Genomic DNA, 27415 nt, shown 5'->3' on the forward strand with positions numbered 1-27415 from the left:
AGCCTGGACACAGTCCATTAGGTTCACAGTGAGGGACCCCCAAACAACACTTTGGTTTTTCTCATCTTTCTTCACTGACTGCACAATCCCCATGTGGGTGAATCCTGAGGTGTGTAAGAAATGTGTCTCAGCTGCTCTCTTCCATGGTTCAGAGCTCCTAGACACAGAACAGAAGGCTCTTTTACAACTGGGTTTAGAGTCAGGAAGAACAACGGTGAATGCTGGAAACGTGCTGCCAAATGAAAGGTTGGTGTAAAATTGTGATCTGTTCCTGACTGAAAGTGAAACAGCAGGTTTAAGTTTCCAGACGGAAAATGGTTCTTAATAAGTCTAAAATGGTTCAACGTGTTTGTGTGTCAGTCCCGAGTCGCTGAATCGAAACATGCTGAAATTTATTGGGTTAAAATCTGCATTAAACTAGAAGCTGGAGGAGTTCACAGGAGACTGTTAACTGCTGGGACAATAATACAACAGGTTGATTCCCAGAAAAAGAACGACCTGCAGCGTATGTCCAAGAATTCCCAGTTTTATTGATGTGTGCTTCCCACACACTGTCCTTTTAAATATACCTCACTCCTACCAGCCTTTAACTATCAGAAAGGTAACAGAGAGAAGGCTGAAGCTGTTTCTGCCCCTTTAACTTCACAGTGTCAGGACCCCTTTGGTCCCTTTAAGAATGAGTGATGTGTTCAGCTGAAGATTCCTGTTGGTAGTTTTCTGGACGGTTTCCTTATTCTGATCATTCCCGGTGAGCCTTGGGTGTGTGAACCCGCCCCACCCCCAGACGCGGCAACCCACCCTGTCCCCGGGTGTGTGAACCTGCTCTATGTGGTACTCGCCTGTGGGCTCTCGTGTTTCTCTCCAGTTCGTTTATTCTGCTCCTTCTGCTTGAAGTTGCTGTTTGTGATTTTATCTGGAAGTTTAACAGTAACGGTATTAACCAATGTTATGGTCAAACTGTAGATGCAAAATGTCACCTTAGCTCCTTAAACATTTCAGTAGCAGCTTGGTTACAGTGACAACACTGATTTCAGGATCTCTAGATTGTGGATTTCACCTTCAGAACCTGAGCATATTGACCAGGCTTCTAACCTCATGATGATATTCAAAATCTGCAATTGAAATCTGGTCTCAGTGATGGTGTCCATGAAACTATCATTGATTGTTGTAAAAACCCATCTGCTTCACTAATGTCCTTTATGGAGGGAAATCTGCTATCCTCACCTGGTCTGGCCTACATGTGAGGCCAGACCCACAGCAATGTGATTAACCCTTAACTGCCCTCTGAAATTACTGAGGAAGCCACTCTATTCAAGGGCAGTTAAGGTTGGGCAACAAATGTTGGCCTTTCCAGTGACACCAACATCCCATCAAAGAATAAAACAAAATATATTTTGCATGTGAAGATTTAATCATTTCAAGCATTAATTTAATCTCATTGACAGCTATCAGCAGCTATTAACCCTGTTATGTTTTTGATCATTAAAGGCTGGTAGGAGTGAAGTATATTTAAAAGGACAGTGTGTGGGAAGCACACATCAATTTCTAATGACTCCAGTGTTATGTGGGTAATATTTGTGTCGAAAGGATGGGGTGAATCTTGTAACAATCTCCCAGATTAACTGGGATTGAGGGGCAAGACTAAAGGTGAGCATTAGTGCACTGTACTGCACTGCACACTACTTAGTGACAAACCCTGTTGTGTTAAAAGTTTACTAATTCACACTGGTGTAGCACTGAGACAATTGCTCAGATAGATTTTTAATGTTAAGGATTATTTTCCCTGCAGGATTTTCTATTTAGCTTCCACCTGACCCACTGATGGTGTCAGACAGAATCTAGAACTGTCTCCTCAGTCGAATTGACTGCTGCAGGATCCTAATGGTATCCAATTAAAAATCTATCTTCTGGTTAACAGGCACAACTGAAACCAGCTCAACACAAAATGGTGTGTGTGAGTGTTTGCGCGCACACACTCGAGGGTAGCAGTGGAAGGATGCTTTTCTGAATGGAGAGCTGTGACTAGTGGAGTTCTGCAGTGATCAGTGCTGGGACCTTTGCTGTTTGTAGCATGCGTAAATGATTTGGAGGAAAATGTAACTGGGCTAATTAGTAAGTTTGCAGACGACACTAAGGTTGGAGGAGTTGCAGATAGTGAAGAGGATTGTCAAAGGATACAATGGGATATAGATCGGTTGGAGACTTGGCAGATGGAGTTTAATCCGGACAAATGCGAGGTAATGCATTTTGGTAGGTCTAATACAGATAGGAATTATACAGTAAATGGCAGAACCCTTAAGTGCATTGACGGGCAGAGTGATCTTGGTGTACAGGTCCACAGGTCACTGAAAGTGGCAACGCAGGTGGATAAGGTAGTTAGGAAGGCACATGGCATGCTTTCCTTCATCAGCAGGGGTATTGAGTATAAAAGCTGGGAAGTCATGCTGCAGCTGTGTAGAACCTTGGTTGGGCCACACTTGGAGGTTTACCAGGATGCTGCCTGGTCTGGAGGTTATTACCTATGAGCAGAGGTTGGAGAAACTCGGATTGTTCTCACTAGAGTGACGGAGATTGAGGGATGACTTGATAGAAGTTTACAAAATTATGAGTGGCATGGACAGAGTAGATAGTCAGAAGCTTTTTCCCCAGGGTGGAAGAGTCAATTACTAGGGGCATAGATTTAAGGTGAGAGGAGAAAACTTTAGAGGAGATGTGCGGGGCAAGTTTTTTACGCAGAGGGTAGTGAGTGTCTGGAATTCGCTGCCAGAGGAGGTGGTGGAAGCAGGTACGATAGTGGTGTTTAAGAGGCAACTTGACAAATACATGAATAGGATGGGAATAGAGGGATATGGACCCTGGAAGTGCAAAATGTCTTAGTTTGACAGGCAATATGATTGGCGCAGGCTTGGAGGGCCGAAGGGCCTGTTCCTGTGCTGTACTTTTCTTCTTTGTTCTTGTGTCTATGTGTCTGATTGTCAAGTTTGAGTCGGTTCTCCTTTCGGGTTCTTCAACAAATCCATTTCGACGGACAAGTGGCAGCTGAAATTTCATGTCTGGAAGTGTGAAGTGATTCATTTTCGTCGGAGAGGAGAGGAAACAGAAAATTAAGGTTACAATTTTAAAGGGGCTTCTATGTTGCACAGCCAATGGTTCGGATCTGGAATATATCAATTCGGTTCAGTTCCACGAGGGGGTGGACGCATTTTACCATCGCAAACTTCATTCACATTAGTTGTGTAGCTTCATAATAAAAAGGTTCAGGGAGAAAAAGCAGGTTGGGAAGATGCAAGAAGAGATTGTTTCTTTCCGTATGTTTTTACATTGGAGGCCGTTCAGTTACTGAGCGTTACAAAGTGGATGGCGTTTGAAATTTCCAGTCAAGGCAATGACAATTTTAGACGTCGCAGTGGCCGAGCGGTCTAAGGCGCTGGATTTAAGTTTCAGACTCTATGGAGGCGTGGCTTGAAATCCCATCGCTGCCAGAGTTTCAGACTGTCCGTATTTCGAATCAATTTTGCCACACCCTTCAGTCATTGAGTTGGAGAGGGCTGCAGCACAGAGAAAGGCCATTCGGCCCATCGAGTCTGCGCCGGTCAAACAAATACCTAACTATTCTAATCCCATTTTCCAGCACTAGGCCCATAGCCTTGTATACCATGGCATCGCAAGTGCACATCCAAATACTTCTTAAATGTTATGAGGGTTTCTGCCTCTACCACCCTTTCAGGCAGTGAGTTCCAGATTCCCACCACCCTCTGGGTGAGAAAATTCTTCCTCGCATCCCCTCTAAACTTCCTACCCTTTACCTTAAAATCCGTCCATCAAGGGGAAAAGTTCGTTCCTGTGTGCCCTATTATGCCCCTCATAATTTTATGCACCTCAATCATGTCCCCACTGTGTGCGCTCCGTGTGCAGTGCTCCATTCTGGCGGAAAGATCGAGGAGAGGCAGCAGAAATTGTAGGACAGCGAGGAATAGATGGGGCTGCATTTCTTCATTCCCTTCTGTAACCACTCTGTCCTTTTATGTACAGAACATTAAAAGGTACATGGCGACGATGTACGGAACTGACTTGCTTATGTAATGGGTTTGAAACCCTTTAGAGTTTCCTGGTACAGGTGAAAATCCAACATTTTGAACCTGCAATCTACATTTATTAGTTTACATTTCTCACAGTTCTGGTTTTAAGAATGAGTTACAGTAAATGATTATCCATTAAATGGACTAAAAAAACCTTTCAAACGCTTCCCTGTATTTTTCATTTCCGTTCATCTGTCGGCATTCACCAAATTTGCAGTTGGAAATGGAACAAAAACGGAGCCAATTTGGTGACATCCTTGATTTCTGGATGTTTGTCTCTCCTTAGGCCGCTGTCACTATCGGTGTCTATGTCTGCGTGTGTTCCTCTGCGTGTGTCAATATGATTCAGTTCCCTGAGGGAGATGAATGCATTTTTACCATCATAAACTTTACTCACTTTCGTTATGCATCTTCATAGTAAATGGCACAGAGAATACCAGTAGGTTTAAGAGTTGGAAGAGGACCTTAACCTTTCTGGCGCGGTTGGCGTAACCCGTGGTTAAAATAGTGGACTTATCAAACCAGATGCTGTGAGTTCGATCCCTGCTGGTGCCTGTGGATAAAGATTAGCTGATGGAAGCGGTGGAAATGTAAACTGTGGGGAGGAGTATCTCGGCTGTGAAGAGATTTAGACACGTCAGGGTAACAAAGATAGAACATGGGAGAATACTTTCCAGATGTGCAAAGCTATTAAGAAGGTCTGACAGAAATTGAAAAATGCTGAACTGTTTAGGCACAAGTAATTAGGAAAGCTAATAGAATGTTATCATTTGCTGTGAGGGGGAATTGAAATAAGAAGGTTATACTTCAGTTGTACAGGACAGTGATATCAGGAGTACAGTGTAGAGTATTGGCCTCCTTATTTAAGGAAAATGTAAATGCGTTAGAAGCAGTTCAGAGAAGGCTTACTGAACTAATACCAAGAATGGGCGGCTTGTCTTATGAGGAAAGGTGGCAGGCTAGGCCTACATCCGCTGGAGTTTAGAAGGTTAAGAGGCGACTTGATTGAAATCTTTCAGATCCTGAGGGGTCTTGACAGGGTGGATGTGGTGAGGATCTTTCGTCTTGTGGGAGAATTTAGAACTAGTGGTCACTGTTTAAAAATAAGGGATCGCTCATTTAAGACAGAGATGAGAGAAGTTTTTTTCTCAGAGGGTCGTGAGTACTTGTAACTCTCTCCTTCAAAAGGCAGTGGAAGCAGAGTCTTTGAATATTTTGAAGGCAGAGCTAGATTGATTCTTGATCAACAAGGGGGTGAAAGGTGATCGGGGTAAGCAGCAGGTTTCAATCAGATCAGCCATGATCTTATTGAATGGCGGAGAAGGCTTGAAGGGCCGAGTGGCCTACTCCTGCTCTGAGTTCATATGTTCACATGTTCTTTGAGTCCAGACTGCTTCCCGGCTCAGTGCGCAAATGCCAAAAAGTCAAGGATGATTGAAATTTTCACTGAGCAACATGTAAACTGACAGTGGATTCACTCGGTGCGATGGTGTGTTCCAGTTCTATATGTGCAATCATAGAAACAATTTATATTTGTTGTTTTGAACCCAATATTTCTAATGGGCTGGATGTTATGCACATGTTTGATCTAAGTTATCCCATTTACAAAAATAAATATTCGAAAACTATTTGTGTGGGAGGTTACTGGATAACAGCAGGCCTGGAAATGGAGCAGAGAGAGAGGATCCCTGGGATGATCTTCAGTGAGTTCAGGAGAATGGTATCAGGATGAATGGAGAAGGGAGAGAGTATCCTTGGGGTGATGTTCAGTGAGTTCAGAAGAAAGGTATGAGAGGGAATGGAGCAGGGAGAGAGGATCCCTGGGGTGATGTTCCGTGAATTCAGTTGTTTGTTGCGCCTGGCAGCCTGGGAATTTCCACTATTTTTGCTCCCTGGTGTTCCTAATAAGCCCCAAACTGTGGTAATAATTTGCAGGATTACTGCTCGATAATGTGACTGTGTCAGATCGGCCCTAGTCTCTAGGAATCTCCCATGGTTTGTGTCAACGGTTCAGTCTGCGGTATTTGTGTATTTTTTCTTATTCATTTATGCGATGTGGGCGTGGCTTTCTGGGCCAGCATTTATTGCACATCCCTAATTGCATTGAGAAGGTGGCCTGTGACGTCTCTGCCTTGTGAGTGTTTAATTGGACAAAGTGGAGAGAGTCCAGGCAAATGCTCTGGGCGCATGGGTTCAAATCCCAACATGGCAGCTGCTGGAATGTGAATTCAATTATTAAAACCTGGGATTGAAAACTAGCCTCAGTAATGGTGACCATGACAACTATCACCGATTGTCGTAAAAATCCATCTGCTGCACTAACGTCCTTTAGTGAAGCGAATCTGCCATCCTTACCCGGCCTGGTCTTCATGTGATTCCAGGTCGACAGCAACCTGACTGACACTTAACTGCCCTCTGAAATGGCCTCGGAAGCCGGGCTGTTCTGGGCGGCCTTTCCAGCGACACCCACACCTCATGAAAGGGTAAAGAGATAAAAAAAAACTTTTACTCCCTATCTAACCCCTGCTGCACCGACCCTGGGAGTGTTTAATGGGACAGTGTAAAGGAAACTTTCGTCCACCATATACTGTCCTGTATGGGCCTCTGATGAAGCAGACACCTGCTGTTTACTATTACCTGACATGTGACTGTGACAGGCCTGAGTATGAGTGAAATCACCGAGGTTCTCCTCGCTGTGCAATCATTCTGCCTCTGGGGTTTGCCAGAAAAAAGGCAGAAGTAAAGGTGTAGTAACACCGATGGGTCGCTGGGTGTCGCAGTGACTCTTTCACTGAAGGACCTTGGGCTCTGAAGAAGAGTCATAAGGACTCGAAACGTTAACCCTGTTTTTTGACTCCACAGATGCTGTGAGACCTGCTGAATTTTTCCAGCATTTGCAGTTTTTGTTTCACATCCCAGACAGGACTGGTTAAAAATACCTGCCTGGGAAAGGGGGGAAAACAGTGTAATAGGGAAAATGGAGCGGTGTCGATGGGCCTGAGAGAAAGGAGTTCAGCAAAGTCAGTTCGTTTCACATTCATGATTTATTAACAATTTCAGAGAACATTTTACAGGGAAGTTTATTTTAAAGTTAACTGAAGTGAATATAATGACTGAGAGTCACATTGAGAACAGAGCACATTTGCTCTGAGCTGCCACCTGTGTGTACAACTGTAACAGACACCAGAAAGAGAAAACAGGAGCTCAATATAAAGGGAAGGGAGTAATTGTGGACGAGGAATGAAAAAAGTTACTTATTTACACAGGGAATTCAAACGACTGGGAAATTATAAGCTGCTATTGCAATGCAATCATAATTATCTCGCACATTTGAAACAGAGAAATGGAAATATCGTCTATCATTGTCTCAGTTACAAATTCGGAAACATAAGCTGAAGGTATTTCAGTTTTAGAATCACCGAGAGGACATATTTTAAATTCGGAGTACAGAGATCTCAGTAAAGAGCTGAGGAAAATCTACGGTGTCCAAAATTCAACTGGTCACTTGATCTGTAAAAGAGGATGAAATAATGAAGCAGATCTTTATGATCTAGGACAATTATGTTAGAGTTTTAATTAATGAAACATTGAGAGATTTTTCAAACCGCTTCTGTCAGTTTGAAGTGTGAGTGGATTGAATCTTCTCACCTTCGCCAGAGTGACGGCAGCGCTGTAGAAAATGCTCAGGAAGAACAGGATGATGAATGTAGAAGCGGTTGTCCAGATATTGCCGTTATCATCCTCAGAGTCTTCAGTCCAGATGCGGTCTGTGGAATCTACAGGGATATATCCGAGGAGATATTATTAGATTGTTTATTAATCTAGGATATCATTTTTTAAACATTTCCTTTACTCTTTCCTAAGTTATTAGTGTATTCAATGTTCAATGTATATCTACTATTAAGTTCGTGACACTCAGTAACCCATTTCTGTAACTATCTCCACAGCTGTTCTTCCTTTACAATCTTTGTACAGTCCGTGTCGGAAAATATGGCAACTTTTCTCCAGTATCAATTCATTTTCGAACAGTTCGTACGATCTATTATTGGAGAATATTATGATGGGTATCGGGAGAGATTCACTGAGCTACTTATTTGGAAACTGTGAACGTTGCTTTTTAAAAGCTCGGATGTGAGTTCCCATCTTGTTTGTTTATTTGTGATGGGAATGTTTGGTGCGTCATTAACTTAAATCAGTTTCTCAGTAAGAGCATTTTTTCAGTGTGTTTATCGGGTAATAGAGACAATTGCCGGAGGATATGCCCGTTAAAAAGTGCATTTGAATTATACTTTCTTCAATCGCCTGGCGTTTGTGTTGTGCTTTAGCTTTTGTGTGTGTCTGCATGAGTATGTCGCGCTTTGCATTAGTTTGTTTGAGTGTCCATAGGTGTACATGTGTGTTAATGTGTGTGTTCATGTGCCAATGTGTGCTGATTTGTGTATTTTTGTGTCTGCTTCTTTACGTATATTTTGTTTTTCTGCCAATGTGGATGTATGAGTGTGTTATTGTGTGTGTTTATGTTTTGATTTCTATATTTACTTATTACTATCTGTGTTTACCTGTTTAATGTGTGCCTGCTAATATGAGTGTTAATGTTTCTTTTTGTGTTCCACGTGTATGTCAGCATATTAATGTCTGCGTCACAGCGTCTGTGTGTGTATGTGTGTGTGTGTGTGTGTGTGTGTGACACAGCGAGAGAGAGAGAGTTTTTAATATGTGCATTTGTGTGTTGATCGATATTTAGAACTATGTATCAATGTGTGTTTATGTTTTCATTGGTACTGACGTATGTTTTTTGTTTTCTAGTGTGTATGAGTATATTCATGTTTGTGTCTACATGTGTGTCTGTGAATGTGTTAGTCTGTTCCTCTGTGTTTTTGTGCCTGGGTGTCGTCTGCTCATATGTGTGCATGTGTTAATGTGTGTCCATGCATTTGTTTTAATGTGTACGATAGTGTGTATCTTTATGTCTGTATTTATGTCATTGTGAATGTGTGATAATGCATATGCTAATCGTTACATTTGTGCTTTGTGTCCTTGTATGAGTCTGCTTGTCTGGTTTTATCTGTTTGTGTGTGTGATTGTGGATATGTGTGTGAGCGAGTGTGTCTGTGTGTGTATTTCTGTATGTGTGTGATTGTGTGCGTGTGTATTTGTTTATGTGTGTGATTGCGTGTACGTGTGTGTCTGTGTATGTTTGTGCATCTGCACCCAAGTGTTTGTGATTGTGCGCGCGTGTGTGCATGTGTGTGCACGTGTGTCTGTATTTGTCTATGTGTGTCTGCCTGTGTTTGTGTGGCTGCGCATGTGTGGGTGTAAATGTGTCTGCCTGTACCTGTGTGTGTTTGTGTCTGTGTGTCTGTGCCTATGTGTGTGCGTACGCGTGTTTGTGTCTGTCCATTTTTGTCAGCTGTGTGTATTTTTACTATTTTTCCGAATTTCACCAGTGCAAATGATCGAGTCTGACCTTGATGGTGAAAAGTTTGGTGAATATTTTCAATGTTCTGTGTATAAACGTGTTTTCTGTGAGATGCAAGGTGATATCAGGTGAACGAATGCAAACAATCAACCATGTGTCTCATAAAATTCAGGGACACAACCTTGAACAACCCAGGGAGGATTCAATCACCAGTTTAGATTCGGATTATGGGAAATCAATCTTAGCATAATCTTAACAGGAACAAGAGTGTTAAAACATCTTTAAATTATGTTGCATAAATATATGTTTTTACAACATCCTCAGCATGATGGGAGTTTAAAATCTGTGGCCAGTAAGCTGGAAGCCGACTTGGACTGTTGGTAACTGAGTAGAGACCCGTTCCCTTCCAGATTCACTGCTCGGTGAGTGAGGGTCCAGTGAGCTAATAGTTTTGCTCTGTCTGGTTGTCTAGGCAATTTCCCTTTCGGTTCTCTCTGCTGAGAAGGTGGAGACACACCGGGTTAACCAATGTCCTTCCTCGTCTTTTTTGTTTAGCAAGTGGAGGTAAAATTGGCTTAAAATTTTCTTTTCAGTTTTCTCTGTTGGGGAAGTGGAGGTACAGCGGGTTAACAATTTCCCTTCCCCACTCTCTGTTGAGAAAATGGGGTACAGTGGCTAAACAATTCCCCCCCACCCGCTGTTGTGGAAGTGGGGGTGCAGTGGGTTAACAATGTCCCTTTCCCCTCTCTCTGTTGGGTAAGTGGGGGTAAAGTGGGTTAACAATTTCCCTTCCCCTCCCTCTGTTGGGGAAGTGGGGGTACAGTGGGTTAACAATTTCCCTTCCCCCTCTCTCTGTTGGGGAAGAGGGGGTACAGTGGGTTAACAATTTCCCTCCCCCCTCTCCCTGATGGGGGATTGTTGGGACATGTTTCTGTGTGACTCCACTTCAGTTCCCAGTGGGTGTGGTGCAGCAGCTTAAAGCTGACATCCATTTTAAAGGGATGGGCAACAAGAGAAGCAGGAACACCAAGATCTAAATGCACTGTGTTTGTTTGTCGGAAATGGGAATTGTCAGATTTCTCCTTAGCGGGAGGAGAGCTGGTGATGTTATTTTGCAGAATCCCGTAATGAATGAGCTTTACTCTGTCTCTAACCCAGGGTGTATCTGAGCTGCGAGCACTGGGTGTACAAGACTTGGGTGTGAGCCCTGTAAATATCCGATTTTAACTAAACAGGTCTAACATTAGCAAAAGTGGAAAACAACATTGATTAAACAATTGTGTATTTAAATCATGATTGGAGAAAAGGACTTTATTATTTTTTTATTGAAGTTTGAAATGTAACCGAGAGATTCTCATTGACATGAATTAACGGTGTCCATCAGTGCAAGGGAAATGTTCACAAAACTCGGTTTACCGCTGGATTTATCAACCGTTCTGTTGATGATCTTCAAGGGAATCGCTTCATGTCCCACCACACAGGAGTAAGAAGCGCCGCTGGCCCACTCCTCCGCTGCAATGGATAACAGGCTGTACATGAAGAAGGAGCGATTGTCCTTCTCCGCCGCCACCTCGGTGTTCTTGTAGTTCCCGGGATTCACCGGCTTGTCATTGACGGTCCACTTGACGAAGATCTCTCGGGGTGAGAAACCTCTCACTAAGCAGCTGAGGGAGACGAATCTCTGAGCAGAGACATCTTCTGCCGAGGGCAGGAGGACAGACACGGACGGTTCCCGCAGGTCTTTATCTGCAGAAAATGTACAATAAATGTCAATAAACTGGATACTTTCGTAGACAATGAAACCGCTGGTTAGATGTGAGAGAAACGTGTTTTGTGATGAATATTAAGGGTTTGATTATCCACTTCTTGGAAATATATCACCGATCCTTCACTATAGCTGAATCAAAATCCTGGAACTCCCTCCCTAACAGCACTGTGGGTGTATCTACACCACATGGGCTGCAGCGGTTCAAGAAGGCAGCTCACCACCACCTTGTCAAGGGCAATTAGAGATTGGCAATAAACTCTGGCCCAGCCAGCGACGCACACATCCCATTAATTAATAAATAAAATACTTTGGGATCTGTCCGGTTTTCCAGCTCGGAGCAGAGGTGGACACAATCCTTTTCCCTGAGAACTTATGGGGTTGGACGAGAAAGTTTCTCAAAGGTTACAGCACATAAACAGGCCATTCTGCCCAACTGGTCTATGTTGGTGTTTCAGCTTCGCACCAGGCTCCTCCCATCTTGCTTCATCTAAACCCAATGGCACAGCCTTCAATTCATTGTTCATTCATCTACTTATCAATTTCCCCCTGAAATTCCACAGACCCAGAGCGTTTAGTTGGCGAAATTGCTAATCAGTGTAGACCATGAATACACTGAATAGTAAATATTGATCCTTACACTGACACTGGAAATAGACACATTGAACAACTTATTGCTTCAATTTCACCACTCACCTTGTTCCTTGTGGATGGAATTTCTTAAAGGAGTCGGCAGATCCTGATGGCTCACCTTGCAGTAGAACTCAGCCCCACTCAGCCAGGCTTGTGTCGAGATGTTTACGTTGCTGACCACGCTGTCAGGATCCGCTCCCGGTTGGACGGCGATCTCTGATTTCAAAGGCTTCTTCTCTTGTGTCCAGGACACGAGGACTCCATAAGGAGCATTAGAAACGATGCAGGTTAATGTCACGGTCGCCTCCAGTAAGACCTGTTCTATTGGCGGTGGCAGTAGAGTAATTGTGGGATCATTGCGGCAGTCGTGATCACCTGTGAGACAGAAATGAAAATCAACCAAAGTTTCACCTTCAGAAGCAGGACAGCAGTATTCAGCCTTCACTCCCTGAAGGAGAATAAATCACCTTGGACATATCAACCTCTAACTATCGTCTTTAATCTTCTTTACACAATGGAAAACCAGCTTGGTCTGTGTAAATCGTTCTCATAATTTAAGTCCTTCAGCCCCGGTAACATTCTCATGAATCTATGTTGCCCCAGTCCCATTACAAATGTACCATTCCTGGGCCCTGGAATGCAGTACTGAAAGCCGTTTTATAAATACGGTGGATGCACTTTCCAACACTCTAACCCGAAGCTGTTACCAGTGAAGGGTTCCAGACACCTTCTGCCTCTCCAAATATGATCAGCTGACTCAGGGTAAAGCTAATGTCAAGTCCACCTCACTCACTCTATGACGTCAATGCAGAGACGTGACGTGATAAAATCCTGAATGGTGAACAATCCGAATGCAGCCCTTACATCGGAATTAAACAATAACTACATGATAGTAAATTAGAAGTTGTTCCGTCTACTAACTCCAATAAATTCCTGATCTGATTAACATCGGAGAGCAGAATGATCTATTGCTTCCTCGGTTTGTATTTCTTACCCTCACACTTGGTGGCGTTTCGACTTTGGGTGACCCCTTGATGAGTGACCTGACAGGTATAGACCGCGTCGGTGAACCATTCCCCAGCGGAGACATTCAGCCGACTGGTCGCCGAGAAGGTCCCCTTCACTTCAAAGGCGGGAGAGGTGACAATTCCTGAATCCATGGGTTGTCCATTCTTCAGCCACTTCACGGTCATTGACTTTGGACGGAAATCGACGATTGAGCAGACGGCGGTGGCAAATTTGTTGGTTGTGATTTCTTCCCGGGAACTCACGGTGAGGAGAACAGTTGGAAGTAAGCCAGAAGAAGGGCCTTCAAAAAACACAGGTTAGCCATTTCTTGCAGAAGAAATTGATAACAGATACAATGAGTTCTTATATTTTAACAGGCTCTTTGCGGTCAATGGACACTAACCTGGAATTTCCAGGGATCAAAACGGTGCAGAGTACTATAAATGTATTATAACCAAGGTCCCATACAGGTCAATTACAGCCTTTCTGTTTCTCACAGGTTCCCCAACACTTACATTGCATTCCAATGCTCTTGGCTGAGCCGCTGTATTGAACCTCACACTTGATTTTGCTGCATTCCCCCTCTGACTCGGTGATGATTAACTGGCTGCTCAGGGTGAAGGTTCCCTTCTGGTTTCTCACTGACGGGTAAGTCTTAAATCCAGTGGTGATCGGCTGCCCATCTTTCTTCCAGGTCAGGCTAGTGATTTCTGGGGAGTAGTCCATCGCCAAACAGCCGTAGGTGACGGAGCCGTCGGTGTTGTGTTGCTGACAGGAGGAGACCAGGCTGTAGAGAGTGGGCGAAGACGGTGTCGCTGGGAAAGAATGGCCGATTGAGCAAGTTAGACTCTGTGATTTGTGATCATTAAGTCACCAAACAACTCAAAATTTGACTATAACTATAAACATATCCTAATATATTCCAACTAAAACCCACATCCACATTTGATCATTTATTATTTCCATCATTTGGTGATCCTCATCTGTCGGAACCTCTTTAGAAACCCACACCTCTTTTTCCGCCCCTATCCCATGACTAAAATAGAACATTTTGATGTCATCTGAATGACGTACCCTTCAGTGGATTAAGATGGAAGAGCAGAGGATTTCCCCCATTATTTCGCCACCATTTATTTCTCAATCAACAGCACTTGGTGATAGAGAAATTGTCTTGTCATTCATATCATTGCAGTTTGGAAATTGGCTCTGCTCAAATTGGCTGATGCCCCCTCCCTTCTCCACGTCCCCCCAAAACAAAGAATAGCAAAGATCCTTCGAAAGTACCTTTGTAATGGTACCTATATAATGACCATAGAACTCTAAACTGAATACCAGTTACAGTAAGTACGACATTTTCCAATCGTATATACATATGAACATGCGGATCAGTAGCAGGAGTAGGCCATTCTGCCTCTCGAGCCTCCTCCACCATTCACTCCGATCATAGCTGATTGATTGTGGCGTTAACTCCATATTCCCGCCTATTCTCCGCTAACCTTTAACTCCCTTGTCAATGAAGAATCTCTCTACCTCTGCCTTGAAATATTAATGACTTCTCCTCCGTCGCACTCTGGTGAAGAGAGTTCCAAACTTTCACTACCCTTTGAGAGAAAAATAAAATCTCCTCATTTCTGCCAGAATGGGAGACCTCTTATTTTTCAACTGTGTTCCCTATCGTTAGTCTCTCCCACAAGTGGAAACATCCTTTCAGCATCCACCCTGTCAATTTTCCCCAGGATTTTATATGTTTCAATAAAATCAGCTCTCATTCTTCTAAACTCCAATAGATACAGGCCCAGCCTACCCAAACTTTCCTCATAAGTTAACCGACAACACCTCCCAGTATCATTTGAATGAATATTCTCTGAACAGCTTCTAATGCTTTTATATCCTTTCTTAAAGGAGACTAAATCTGGACACAGTAATTCAGACGAGGTCTCATCGACGCCCTGTTAAACTATAGCAAAACATCTTTACTTTTATATTCTATTCCCCTTGTAATAAATGACAACACTCCCTTTGCCTTCCTCATCACTTGTTGTTCCTGCATTGTAACATTTTGTGATTCATGCACCAAGGGATCCATATCTTTCTGTACCTCAGGGTTCTGCAATATCTCTCCTTTTCAATAATATGCTGCTTTTGTATTCTTCTTGCCAAACTGGACAAGTTTATATTTTCCCACATTATACGGCATCTGTCATTTTTTGCCAACTCCTATAATCTATTTATATCCCTTTGCTGACCTTTATCCCCTCTTCACCACTTACTTTCCTCTCTATCTTTGTGTCATCAGCAAATTTCGCAAATTCATTCAGTCCTTTCATTCAAGTCATTGATATAAATTGTAAATAGTTGAGGCCGCAGCATTGATCCCTGTGGCACTGCACTTGTCACAAAACCATGATGGATCTACATAATTGCATTTGGATTTTCTTAGTGACCCGTGATAGGATCCTTAATAATAAATTCCAGCATTTTCGCTCGGACAGATGTTAAACTAACTGGCCTGTCGATTCTTGCTTTCCCTTTACCTCCTTTATTTGATATAAAAGCCTCATTCACTATTTTCCAATCTGATGAGACCTTTCCACAATCTAGGGGAGTTTGGAAAATTAAAACCAATGCCTCTGCTATTTAAACAACCACCTCGTTCAGGCCAAGATATTTGGCCAACTTCTCTGCCCATTTCCTTATTTTCCTTTATTGTCCAATCCGTGTCCCGCGGCTGGATTGTGGCCCCCGAAGCCCCTCTATATGGATCCTGGAGCCGTTGTTCAAAATGCTGGTAAGGCGGGTAAGTGGAGTTCAAGATTTCTGGAAGGAGCTGCTCCTCCAATCACAGGCGAGCCTTCTATCCCGTTAGCTGCTGATAGGCCCGCTAGTCAGCCTATCAGCAGTAAAAGTGGGAGACAAACAAGTTGTGTTTGGAGGGGCAGCGACCACCCTCTGGAGAAAGGCGCAGGGAGCCAGGGGGAAGCGCACAGAGACATTGTCTCCCTTTTATGCCAGGTACTGAGTGCCTTTCCCCGGGAATGGAAAGGATTTCAGGAGGAGGAGAGACAATGAGAGAGAGAGAGAGAGGGAGAGAAAGAGAGAGTGGGGCCCAGGGCGCCTGGGGCCTCGGCTCGCAACTGCTATCGCCCGGATCTCCCCGCTATAGCCCGGCTCTCAGCCCTTCCCCCACCCTCCGCCCACCCTCCGCCTCTCTGCACCCTTAAACACCTGGCTCTCTGCCCTTTCCCCTCGGGTCTCTCTGCCCTTTCCGCCCCGGCATCTCTGCACTTTCCCCCCCCCCCCGCAACTTTGCCCTTTCCCCCTCGCCTCTCTGCCATTTCTCCCCCAGCTCTCCGCACTTATTCCACGGCTCTCTGCCTTTCCCCCCTCAGCCTCTCTTCCCTTTCCACCTCCCGCCTCTCTGTCCTTCCCCCCCCCGCCCTTTCCCCCTCTGCCCCTCGCCCTTTCCCCTTCTGCCCCTCGCCCTTTCCCCTTCTGCTGTCCCCCCTCCCGCCTCTCTGCCCTTTCCCCCTCCCGCCTCTCTGCTCTTTCCCCCACCCGCCTCTCTGCTCTTTCCCCCTCCCGCCTCTCTTCCCTTTCTCCCTCCCGCCTCTCTGCCCTTTCCCCCTCCCGCCTCTCTGCCCTTTCCCCCTCCCGCCTCTCTGCCCTTTCCCCCTCACGCCTCTCTGCCCTTTCCCCCTCCCGCCTCTCTGCCCTTTCCCCCTCCCGCCTCTCTGCCCTTTACCCCTCCCGCCTCTCTGCCCTTTACCCCTCCCGCCTCTCTGCCCTTTCCCCCCCCCGCCTCTCTGCCCTTTCCCCCCCCGCCTCTCTGCCCTTTCCCCCCCCTGCCTCTCTGCCCTTTCCCCCTCCCGCCTCTCTGCCCTTTCCCCCTCTCCGCTTCTCCCTCCCGCCTCTCTGCCCTTTCCCCCTCCCGCCTCTCTGCCCTTTCTCCCTCCCGCCTCTCTGCCCTTTCCCCCTCCCGCCTCTCTGCCCTTTCCCCCTCCCGCCTCTCTGCCCTTTCCCCCTCCCGCCTCTCTGCCCTTTCCCCCTCCCGCCTCTCTGCCCTTTCCCCCTCACGCCTCTCTGCCCTTTCCCCCTCACGCCTCTCTGCCCTTTCCCCCTCACGCCTCTCTGCCCTTTCCCCCTCACGCCTCTCTGCCCTTTCCCCCTCACGCCTCTCTGCCCTTTCCCCCTCACCCCTCTCTGCCCTTTCCCCCTCCACCCTCTCTGCCCTTTCCCCCTCCCGCCTCTCTGCCCTTTCCCCCTCCCGCATCTCTGCCCTTTCCCCCTCCCGCCTCTCTGCCCTTTCCCCCTCCCGCCTCTCTGCCCTTTCCCCCTCCCGCCTCTCTGCCCTTTCCCCCTCCCGCCTCTCTGCCCTTTCCCCCTCCCGCCTCTCTGCCCTTTCCCCCTCCCGCCTCTCTGCCCTTTCCCCCTCCCGCCTCTCTGCCCTTTCCCCCTCCCGCCTCTCTGCCCTTTCCCCCTCCCGCCTCTCTGCCCTTTCCCCCTCTGCCCTCCTCCCTCCCGCCTCTCTGCCCTCCTCCCTCCCGCCTCTCTGCCCTTCTCCCTTCTACCTCCTTTCCCTTCTCCCTTCTACCTCCCTTCCCTTCCCCCTCCCGCCTCTCTGCCCTTTCCCCCTCCCGCCTCTCTGCCCTTTCCCCCTCCCGCCTCTCTGCCCTTTCTCCCTCCCGCCTCTCTGCCCTTTCTCCCTCCCGCCTCTCTGCCCTTTCCCCCTCCCGCCTCTCTGTCCTTTCCCCCTCCCGCCTCTCTGCCCTTTCCCCCTCCCGCCTCTCTGCCCTTTCCCCCTCACGCCTCTCTGCCCTTTCCCCCTCCCGCCTCTCTGCCCTTTCCCCCTCCACCCTCTCTGCCCTTTCCCCCTCCCGCCTCTCTGCCCTTTCCCCCTCCCGCCTCTCTGCCCTTTCCCCCTCCCGCCTCTCTGCCCTTTCCCCCTCCCGCCTCTCTGCCCTTTCCCCCTCCCGCCTCTCTGCCCTTTCCCCCTCCCGCCTCTCTAACCTTTCCCCCTCTGCCCTCCTCCCTCCCGCCTCTCTGCCCTCCTCCCTCCCGCCTCTCTGCCCTTCTCCCTTCTACCTCCTTTCCCTTCTCCCTTCTACCTCCCTTCCCTTCACCCTCCCGCATCTTTGCCCTTTCCCCCTCCCGCCTCTCTGCCCTTTCCCCCTCCCGCCTCTCTGCCCTTTCCCCCTCCCGCCCCTCTGCCCTTTCCCCCTCCCGCCTCTCTGCCCTTTCCCCCCAGCTCTCTGCACTTACTCCACGGGTCTCTGCGCTTTCGCCAGGCTCTCTGACCTTTCCACCGACGCTCATCACTCCATTCGGCCATGCTCCACTTTCTGACACTGTGAGGATTCAGGCCTCGCTTCCAGGTCTCTCTTCCCTGCAGGTCCCGCCCTCCCACACACCGATTTAGGATAAGTGATCTAGTAAGTGAGCATGTGCATGATTGACAGTGAGAGTGGCTGAGTGACAGAGTGAGGGTGGGTGGCTGATTGCGTGAGGGTGCGTGGGTGAGTGAAGGAGTGAGTGAGGGTGGGTGGTGAGTGAGCGAGGGTGGGTGTCTGAAGGTGGGTGAGTGAGGATGGATAAGTGAATGAGGGTGGGTGTTTGAATGAGGGTAGATGAGCGGGTGAGTGAGGGTTGGTGGGTGTGTGAGGGTGGGTGTGTGAGTGACGGTGAGTGGGTATGTGAGGGGGGTGGATGAGTGTGAATGAAGCTGAGTGGATAAGGGTCAGTGAGGGTGAGTGATGGTGGGTGAGTGAGTAATTGATGGTGAGTCAATGAGGGTGTGTGAAGGTGGGTGAGGGTGGATGAATGAGGATGTGTGAGGGTGGGTGAGTGAGGAGTGCGAGTGAGTAAGGGTGAGGGAGTGAGGGTGAGGGAGTGAGGGTGAGTGAGTGACTGTGGGTGAGCGAGGGTCAGTGAGTGAGGGCCAGTGAGTGAGGGCCAGTGAGTGAGGGTGAAGAAATGATGGTGAGGGAGCGAGGGTGTGTGAGTGAGGGTGAGTGAGTGAGTGAGGTTGAGTGAGTGAGTGTGAGCGAGTGTGAGTGAGTGAGCGATGGTGAGTGAGGGTGAGTGAGTCAGTCTGAGGGAGTGAGGGTGAGTGAGTGATGAGTGAGTGAGTGAGGGTGAGTGATTGTGGGTAGTGAGGGGACCCAGGTGCAGGAGGCTCATCAAGGCGATGTTTCTCCGGATGTTTTTCCGCTCCGGCTCAGCTTTCCGTTGCCTGTTGTCCACAGCCGAGCTGGGGGCTCCTCCATTCGGCTCCACCACGTCCACCTCCTCCTCTTCCTCTCAATCGATCTTGTCCCGATTCTCCATATTGATCAGCTTTCAGTAACACCGGCTGTGTAAAGTCAGGCAGCAGTGTAGATCGCTGGCCAGCTGCTTTAACACCCATGCCTTTCTTTGAGAAACCCGTGTCAGTGCGAGAATAGGCAGACTGAGGGGGCTGGAGGAGACGGTTACAGCAAAACCAGGATGGGCCGTGCAGGCTTCTTGCACCATGTGTGCACCAGTATTGGGGATCCAGGCGGCTGTGGTCCGCCACATCTCTCCCTTTTTTTTGTTTCTATATGTTTGGTTCAACACTAGGAAATTCTCCACATATACAGTGATATCACCTGTGTAATTTCATTTTACACAACAGGTCCTCAGAAATGGAGCAATGAACATGCATGCAGCTTAACGGATTTTCATTCTGCAATTAGTATTTTCAGCCCACTTCTGTGTGTGGTAATGTGTGTGTGTGTGTGTGTGAGAGAAAGAGAGAGAGAGAGTGCATGCAAGTGTATGTGTGTTTTTGAGAGAGAGAGAGACAGAGACAGAGAGAGACGGAGTGTGTGTGTGTGTGTGAGATAGGGAGTTTAATTGTGAGTGTGTGTGAAATGGAGAATGTGTGTGTGGGAGAGAAAGACTGCGTGTGCTTGTGAGTGTGGGAGAGAGAGAGAGAGAAAGAGAGAGTGTGTGAGAGAGGGGGACAGTGTGTTTTTCTGTGCGTGTCATAGGGAGTATAAGTGTGAGAGTGTCTGAGATAGAGAAATGTGTGTGAGAGAGAGAGTATGTGTGTGTGAGAGAGAGCTGCTGTGTGTGTGTGTGTGAGAGAGCGACTGTGTGCGTGTGAGAGTTAGAGAGAGAGAGAAAGAAAGAGAGTGTGTAGGGGTGTGAGTGATTGGTAGTATAAATGTGTGAGAGAAAGTGTGTGAGAGAGCGAACGTGTGTGTGTGTGGGAGAGAAAGAGTGTGTGAAAGACAGAGCCAGTGTTTTTGTCAGAGAGAGAGAGAATAAGAGAGAGTGCATGTGTGAGAGAACAAGTGTGTGTGTGAGAGGGAATGTGTTTGTGTTTCTGTGTGTGTGACAGAGAGAATGGAGAGTGTGTGCATGTGTGAGAGTGTGTATGTGTGTGGGAGAGAGGGTGCATGTATGTGAGAGAGAGAGAGTGGTTGTGCATAAAAGAGTGTGCGTGTGTGTGTGTGTGAGAGAGAGAGTGCATGTGTGAGAAAGAAAGAGTGCATGTGTGTGTGAGAGAGATAGTGTGCACGTGTGTGAGAGTGTATATAGTTGAGAGAGTATGTGTATGAGAGAATGTGAGTGTCTGTGTGAGAGTGTGTGTGAAAGAGAGAGGCAATGTGTGAGAGACAGAGTGTGTGCATGTTAAAGAGAATTTGAGTGTGAGAGGGAGAATGTGAGTGTGCGTGTGTGTGACAAAGAGAGCATGCGTGACAGAGAGAGTGAGCGAGTGAGGGTGTGTGGTTAAGAGACTGAGTGTGTCGAGGTAGATCAGCCATGATCTTACTGAATGGAGGGCAGGATCGAAGGGCCGAATGTCGTCCTCATGGTCTCATTTCTGTAATTCATTCCTCCCCCAGCAGGCGGCAATCCAATGACTCAGTTTTTGATGGCGGCTCCTTTTCCCCAAATCCCCCGCGGCTGGTTGTTGGGAGCGGGAGCCTGGTCATTGTCCATTTCAATCATTTAAAAAACTCGCAGCCTCTGATCAGATCAGAACAGGCGCTGCTCTCTGGAGCCTCACTGTCACTCCCTGATTCTGTTTGTTCTGAAATTGTGCTCAAGTTCAGGTCACTCACATTCAATGATTTTCTGATACTCAAAATGCTGAAACATAATTAATTCATTAAAATTTATACATGTTCTCTCCAAAAATATTGTTAGAAACAGTTAACGTGCGTCATTTCACCCGAGCAATGGAACAACTTATTTTCACAGATCTGGCTCGAGAACTCACAGCCAGTTAGTTCGATGCTGATTCAGTTTGTTTGACCTCTGCGGGGAGAAGACTCTCTGGTAAGGAGCAGGACAAGTTAAGTTATGGATTAAAGCCCCCACTCCTCCTCCAGTACACTCCTGTCATCAGCTGCAAGGGTGGGATTCAACAGAAAGCCAACTCTCCACTGAACTTTCAAACACTCCGGGTCAGGTACAGCACCGGTTTGATATAAAATAAAACTCTCTCTACATTGTCCAATCAAATATGCCCAGTAGAGAGTTCAATCCGGTTTTGATATAAATGCTGTGGCTGCAAGAGGCGGTCAGAGGCTGGGAATTCTCTGGCGAGTAATTCAACTCCTATTGCCCAAAGACAACTCACCATATACAAGGCACAAGTTAGGGCTGGGACTGAATAGATTTCACTTACCTCAATGAGTGAAACTTGAAAAAACCCCAAGAAACTCGATACTATCCGGGACAAAGCAGCCCACAGAATTGGTACCCCATCCACTACCTGAAACATTCACACCCTCCCCCACAGACGCACAGTGACTGCAGTGTGTACCATATACAGGATGCACTGCAGCAACTCGCTAAGGCTCCTTCAGCAGCACCTTCAAAACCCGCAACTTCTAACTAGAAGGACAAGGGCAGCAGGTGCTAGGGAACACCGCCACCTGTACGCTCCCCTCCAAGGCACCCACCATCCTGACTTGGAATGATATCGCTGTGCCTTCACTGTGAATACCTCAAAATCCTGGAGCTCCTTTCCTAACAGCACTGTGAGTGTACCTGCAGCTATTCAAGGAGGCGGCATTTCAACACTTCAAGGGATAATTAGGGATGGACAACGAATGCTGGCCTTGCCAGCGACCCCAACATCCTATGACAGGATTAAAAATAAGATACAGGCTAATTTCTTACTCCACACTGTCCAACTAAATAGGTCAAGGACTGCTACAGCACGAATTAAAATAGGATAAAACTCTCTCTGCATTGCCTAACCGAACATTCCCAAGATACATACATCACTGGTTTAAAATCGACCAAATCTCCTTCGACAGTCTGTCTGTCGTTTCTGAATTGTCCTTTCTGACTGTCACAATGGGTTGGGTATCTCATTTCTGAGGCGCCTGGTCAAAAAGTCAAACTTTCACATTTCTCACAAATACAAGTTTTTTGAAGAAATAAATCAAATTGCACTTCTTGAAATCCAGGAGAGTGAACCAGAAGGTTTACAACCAGTCAGAAAGATTCCTGGTCCCAGCACAGTGACCACGCGCACAGAAACAGAACAGACACAAATGATGCAACAATCGAGTTCCCAGCAGATAGATCTGTTCAATCTGTCCATTTCATTCAAGCTGCTTGATTCCAATTGATCAACGGTCAATTTACTACAATTATTCTATAACTTCTTTGAAATTAATCTGATTTTCATTTCAAAATTCCCTTTTAAGTCCATCTAATTCTCCCTGATCTGTCTCAAATCTCCAAATAATATAGGATTTAAGTTACCCTGAAAATGAGCACAGCAAAAATTACAGATTCAGGATAATTTGAGAGACTCAATGACAGGGTAAGAATTAAACAAATCAGGAAACATTCACATTGAAAACCGATTACCCGCTGATTTGATTTGATTTAGGTATGAATAGAATCAATAAAAACATCGAGGCGAAACACCTTATCGAGCTGAGCACAGCTAAGTAAGAAAAGTATTCTTTTCTAAATTCATTTTGATTAAAATGAATTAAAAATTCTCTCCACTGAGATTTTGCATTCACTATAATGACAGTATACTACTTAATTGTTGGAGCAGATTTATGTTGAATTAATTATCACTAATATTATATTGTAAGCTAATTATCTTGTTATTGTCAATTCATTTTCTTGTCAGCTGATTTCTACTCTATAATATTAAAAATGGTTTTCAAAAATTGAAAACTTGTTTCTCCTTGGGACTTTGTGAAATAACTGGGGTTTATTTAAATCAACGTGATACTGAAGCAATGTTAAACAATAAACTTCAAATTGCTAGATGGCAACATTCAGGCAAGTGCATCAATTTTACTTAAATCTAAGCACGATTTACTATTTTGCTTTTACTTCTGCTCTGTTTTAATCAACAATATTGTAAGCTATGTGTGTTTGTGAACGCATTGAGAAATCATAAATTCCATCTATTCTCATCGAGTAATTCACAGGGCGAATTTATCAGTAGAATATTTGAAATACTTTGAAATCTGGCCGGGGTCACGTCGCATTAAGTGTCTATGAGCTGTAACATCATCTGTTTGCTAAAGGAAGCTTGTCTAAACTCCAAACTATATGTAAAAAAATGTTTCTGGCAGTTACTTATTATCAATAAAATTGCTTCCTAGATAACAATCCCTATTCTTTAATTGTCACATATATTGTTCATTGAAAGAAGATCCAAATTGATCAATATAAAACTTGATGAGAACAATTCATTCAGACCATCTGCGCCACTGAAATATAATCAGCAAATTGAAACGAGATTTTGTTGCTCAATTTAATATTTAATAAGAATTAAGCATGAATCTCAGATATAATCTGTTCTTCTCCTATAATCCTATCCTGTGTACAGCACAGTTATGGTAGACAGGATGTTGTTATTAAATTCAAAACTAACATTAATGTTTGCAATTAAATTAATCTGTTCTAATTTCAAGCTTTTACTTGTCAATCTCTCTTCATATGCAGTCTGCACCTTCCTACAGTTCAAAAAATATGTAAGAACAATTCATTTACTACCAGCGATTTCCACCCCCCCCCCACCCCCCAGAAAACTGTTTAAGATTAGATTAGTGACAATTATCTCGCTCTCCAAATCCCAATAACATTGAAGGAATAATATGGTTACGGCTGCACAGAAAAAATGTAATAACCAGATAGACATATTGCCAAACTGAAATGTCAAACTCCTCTTTAAGTCAATGCAAACGTTATCAGGGATATAAAAAATAATTCAAAATCCCTCGTGAAATTGACCAAATCTGTAGAATCAATATATTCTTATTGAAATTTTTTCATGCATAATCACAAAATGTTTCCAGCCTAAAAACTTTCCCGATATGTTAATTGTGCGCAGTGCACAACAAAATTATGAAAGGCGATTAATGATCAATTAGGTTAATATGAAAGCTGTTCAGCCAATATGGAGAAATATTACCACATTATAATTGTTTGAATTGTATTACTTTTACTCTACAACTTGAAAACTTGTTAATTATATAGTTTCTGATTGCAGTAACGAATTATGTTCTGAATGAGCGTCATAATCCATGGTTTAGTTTAATCTGCAATTATCACTTAAAATAAAGACAAAATGTTCTAACACATCTTTAAACGCTTTTTTTCCCATTTCTGAAACCTGTCTGTTTTCTGCATGGAATCGTGTTTCAAGCAGATACAAACGCGTAGACTGTTCAATCACAAAACGTGCAACCGCTCAATATCACCGAGTTTAAACAATGCAGAAACAATGCAGAACCGCCAAACCGTTTCACAAATTTTACTTATTCAAAGCCATCCAGACACACAATATGCTCGGGAGAAAAACACCAAATCACATCACTGAGGGGCTGAAACCCGTTTCATGGAGAAGCAGCTCAATTCTACAAACACTTCCAACAGAATCCAATGTAACATTGCAAGAAAATCTCAATATCGGATCCAGGCAACACGCTCGTCACTAAATAAATGAATAATTAAACTAAACAGAAATATGGAATAATGTCAACAGCATTGTGAGTAGGCGGAACATGTTCAATAAATTAATATTGAAACTTAAGCATATTTTGTTCATTTTGGGTTTGATTTCAAACCTATTTAAACCCTTGTGCAACAGATGGTAAAACCCGCAGGCGTTAGATGTCACCGAGATTAAACATTGCAGAAACGTCAAACTGTTTTAACAAACGTTAGATATTTCATGTCGCCCGGCCACACATTATCCTCAGAAGATAAACACCAAATCACAACAACCAGGGACCGAATCCCTCAGCAGCACTTTTTGTCAAGACACAGCGGAATTATATAATTCAATTTAAGCAGAATCACATGAAACATTGTAAAACAAATCTGCATACAGAATCCACCAAACCCACGTTTCAGTGAACGAATGAATTATTAAAATAGACAAAAATATAAAGCATAGACTCAAGTAATACAATCAATAAATAAACGTGTGGTTCTTACCTGCAGTCACCGTCACCATGGTCCCTTGTCCCCAGTCGTCGAAATAATCACAGTGTTACATTCCCTGGGCTGTGCCATACAATAACTTGCCCTGCACGAAAAAGACAGAATCTAACATTACTTTAAATATTCATAAGTCAGAGGCAAAGCAAGGTCACAGTGAATCTTCACGAAATTATATTTGCGTTTGTAGATATCTTTAGGTATTCATCAATGATCCTCATGTTTAATAATTCACAAAGTAACACATTAACATGTTATTGAAATCACCAACTGATGAATGCATAATTATCACAGCTTTTCCATCTTAAACCATGTTTTTTGGGCAGTTCTGGACATAAATAATACTTCACTGTAAATATAGCAGGATTGTAAAAGCGAACACTGACCCAGGAAGACTCAATTAGTGCTGAGGTGTTTTTGTATTGACAGTAACTGCTGTGTCATCCAGTATATCACAGTGAGACACACCATGTCAAATACTGCGGCAGACTGTTCACTGTAAAATACAGAGATTTAATTTCACTGCGCTCTCAAAAACCTGATCCCGACTCGCCTAAGAGTGAATCAGCGAGATATTTCAGCTTATACTCGTCATTATACTTATCAATGTGATTGGAATTCTTTCAAAACCTCTTTGCAGATTTAGCGTTTCCGAAAACACTCACAAAGCGGAAGACTGCTATATGTTTTCACAAGCCAATATTACCTCTACACCTTATTTTATTTAAATATGATTTTCTTTGATGTTCCTGCTGTGTTAGTGATCACCAATTTGAACAAACTCCTTCTCTGAGGTTTTTGTATGAGGATGTCGCTGTGCACAGCACTGTGACCCACTGCTGTAGTATCACAGTGAAAAACACCCGCACAAAAACTGCACCCACTCTCTGTTCAGTGCTGCCTCTCAATATCCACATCAATAGCCGTTTAATTCTGATCTAGAAGTAGAATTCATGCAGCAGTTTACAAAATTGAACGAAAAGAGACCTCCCCCAAGTATCAGATATATTAAAATGAACATTATATCCAGGTCTGTAATTGCGGAAACTGTTACCATTAAATATCAACACAGCCAAAAGCTCAGTTCATTACATCGACTGGTTTGGTTTGCTAGTTTTACTGTTTGCTGTGCTACTTATGTCAGGAGCTGCTTGTTGCCTAGTCCTGATCATTACAGTTAATGTTACATTTAAAACAAGTACTGACCGTCAGGTTATGATGGAAGTTGTTGAGTTTCTCTCGATCTGTTCTTGTTCGGGTCCAGCCCTGGTTCTTCTCGCTGTGGTCTTTTGCACAGTAATAGATGGCGGTGTCTTCAGTCTTCAGGCTCGTCATGTCCAAGGAGAAGATGTTCCTTGAAGTGTCTTTGGACGCAGTAAATCGATTCTTAATTCCTGGGGCGTAGTATTCGTACGATGAACTATAGTAGCTAACCAGCCACTCCAGCCCCTGTCCGGGAACCTGTCGGATCCAGCCCATGCCGTAGCTGCCAAGACTGAACCCGCTGGTTTTACAGGTCAGTGTCAGGGAGCCTCCGGGACGCCCGTTCTCTGCCTCTGGCTGAGTCAACACAACATCCGACTGGACACCTGTAAAAAATATATCAAAAACCTCGAGGATTAATCCTGGTGAAATGATTCCTGACTCTGTAACATTCCAGAGAGACTAACACTGAAACAGAAACAGTGAGAGACTTGGACAATAAAAACTACTCACGGCATAAGAAAGTCAGCAACAAACTGAGAGAAATCGCCGACCTCATCCTTCTGGTCATTTGGGGAAAATGGTTCTGTCCAGAACTCAGTGAACAAACCAGCTCCCGGACGGTTGGATTCCGGCCCCAGTGAGCGGCATTTAAATACCCGGCAGAAGGGGGCGGGTTTCCAGGCACCGCCTGTTGATTTCCTGGTGGAGGCGGCGACTGGATCCACGCCCCACCTTCCACATCCCCAACAGAATGGACTCAGATATTTACAATAGGTTATTGTTAAAAGTGGACATTTTATCTGTATCGGGATATTTGGGCTGAATGGATTCATTGTAAAGTCTCCA

General features: G+C 45.0%; 2 protein-coding genes and 1 gene segment (V, D, J or C); 1 reads left to right on the top strand and 2 right to left on the bottom strand.

Annotated features, from left to right (window-relative positions):
- The window catches only part of LOC144696999 (uncharacterized), a 608705-nt gene that overhangs the window by 486302 nt on the left and 94988 nt on the right, over positions 1–27415 (top strand). The gene's annotated exons all lie outside the window — the stretch shown is intronic.
- LOC144697096 (uncharacterized) overlaps positions 1–27415 on the bottom strand; it is a 470203-nt gene that overhangs the window by 189813 nt on the left and 252975 nt on the right. The gene's annotated exons all lie outside the window — the stretch shown is intronic.
- LOC144697054 (Ig heavy chain C region-like) lies at positions 10776–25451 on the bottom strand. The segment is given in 4 exon segments: positions 10776–11244; positions 11960–12271; positions 12891–13719; positions 25361–25451. Coding segments are annotated over 3 exon segments (903 nt in total).

This window comes from Cetorhinus maximus, chromosome 23 (genome assembly GCF_964194155.1).
Source record: "Cetorhinus maximus chromosome 23, sCetMax3.hap1.1, whole genome shotgun sequence".
Classification (NCBI taxonomy): domain Eukaryota; kingdom Metazoa; phylum Chordata; class Chondrichthyes; order Lamniformes; family Cetorhinidae; genus Cetorhinus; species Cetorhinus maximus.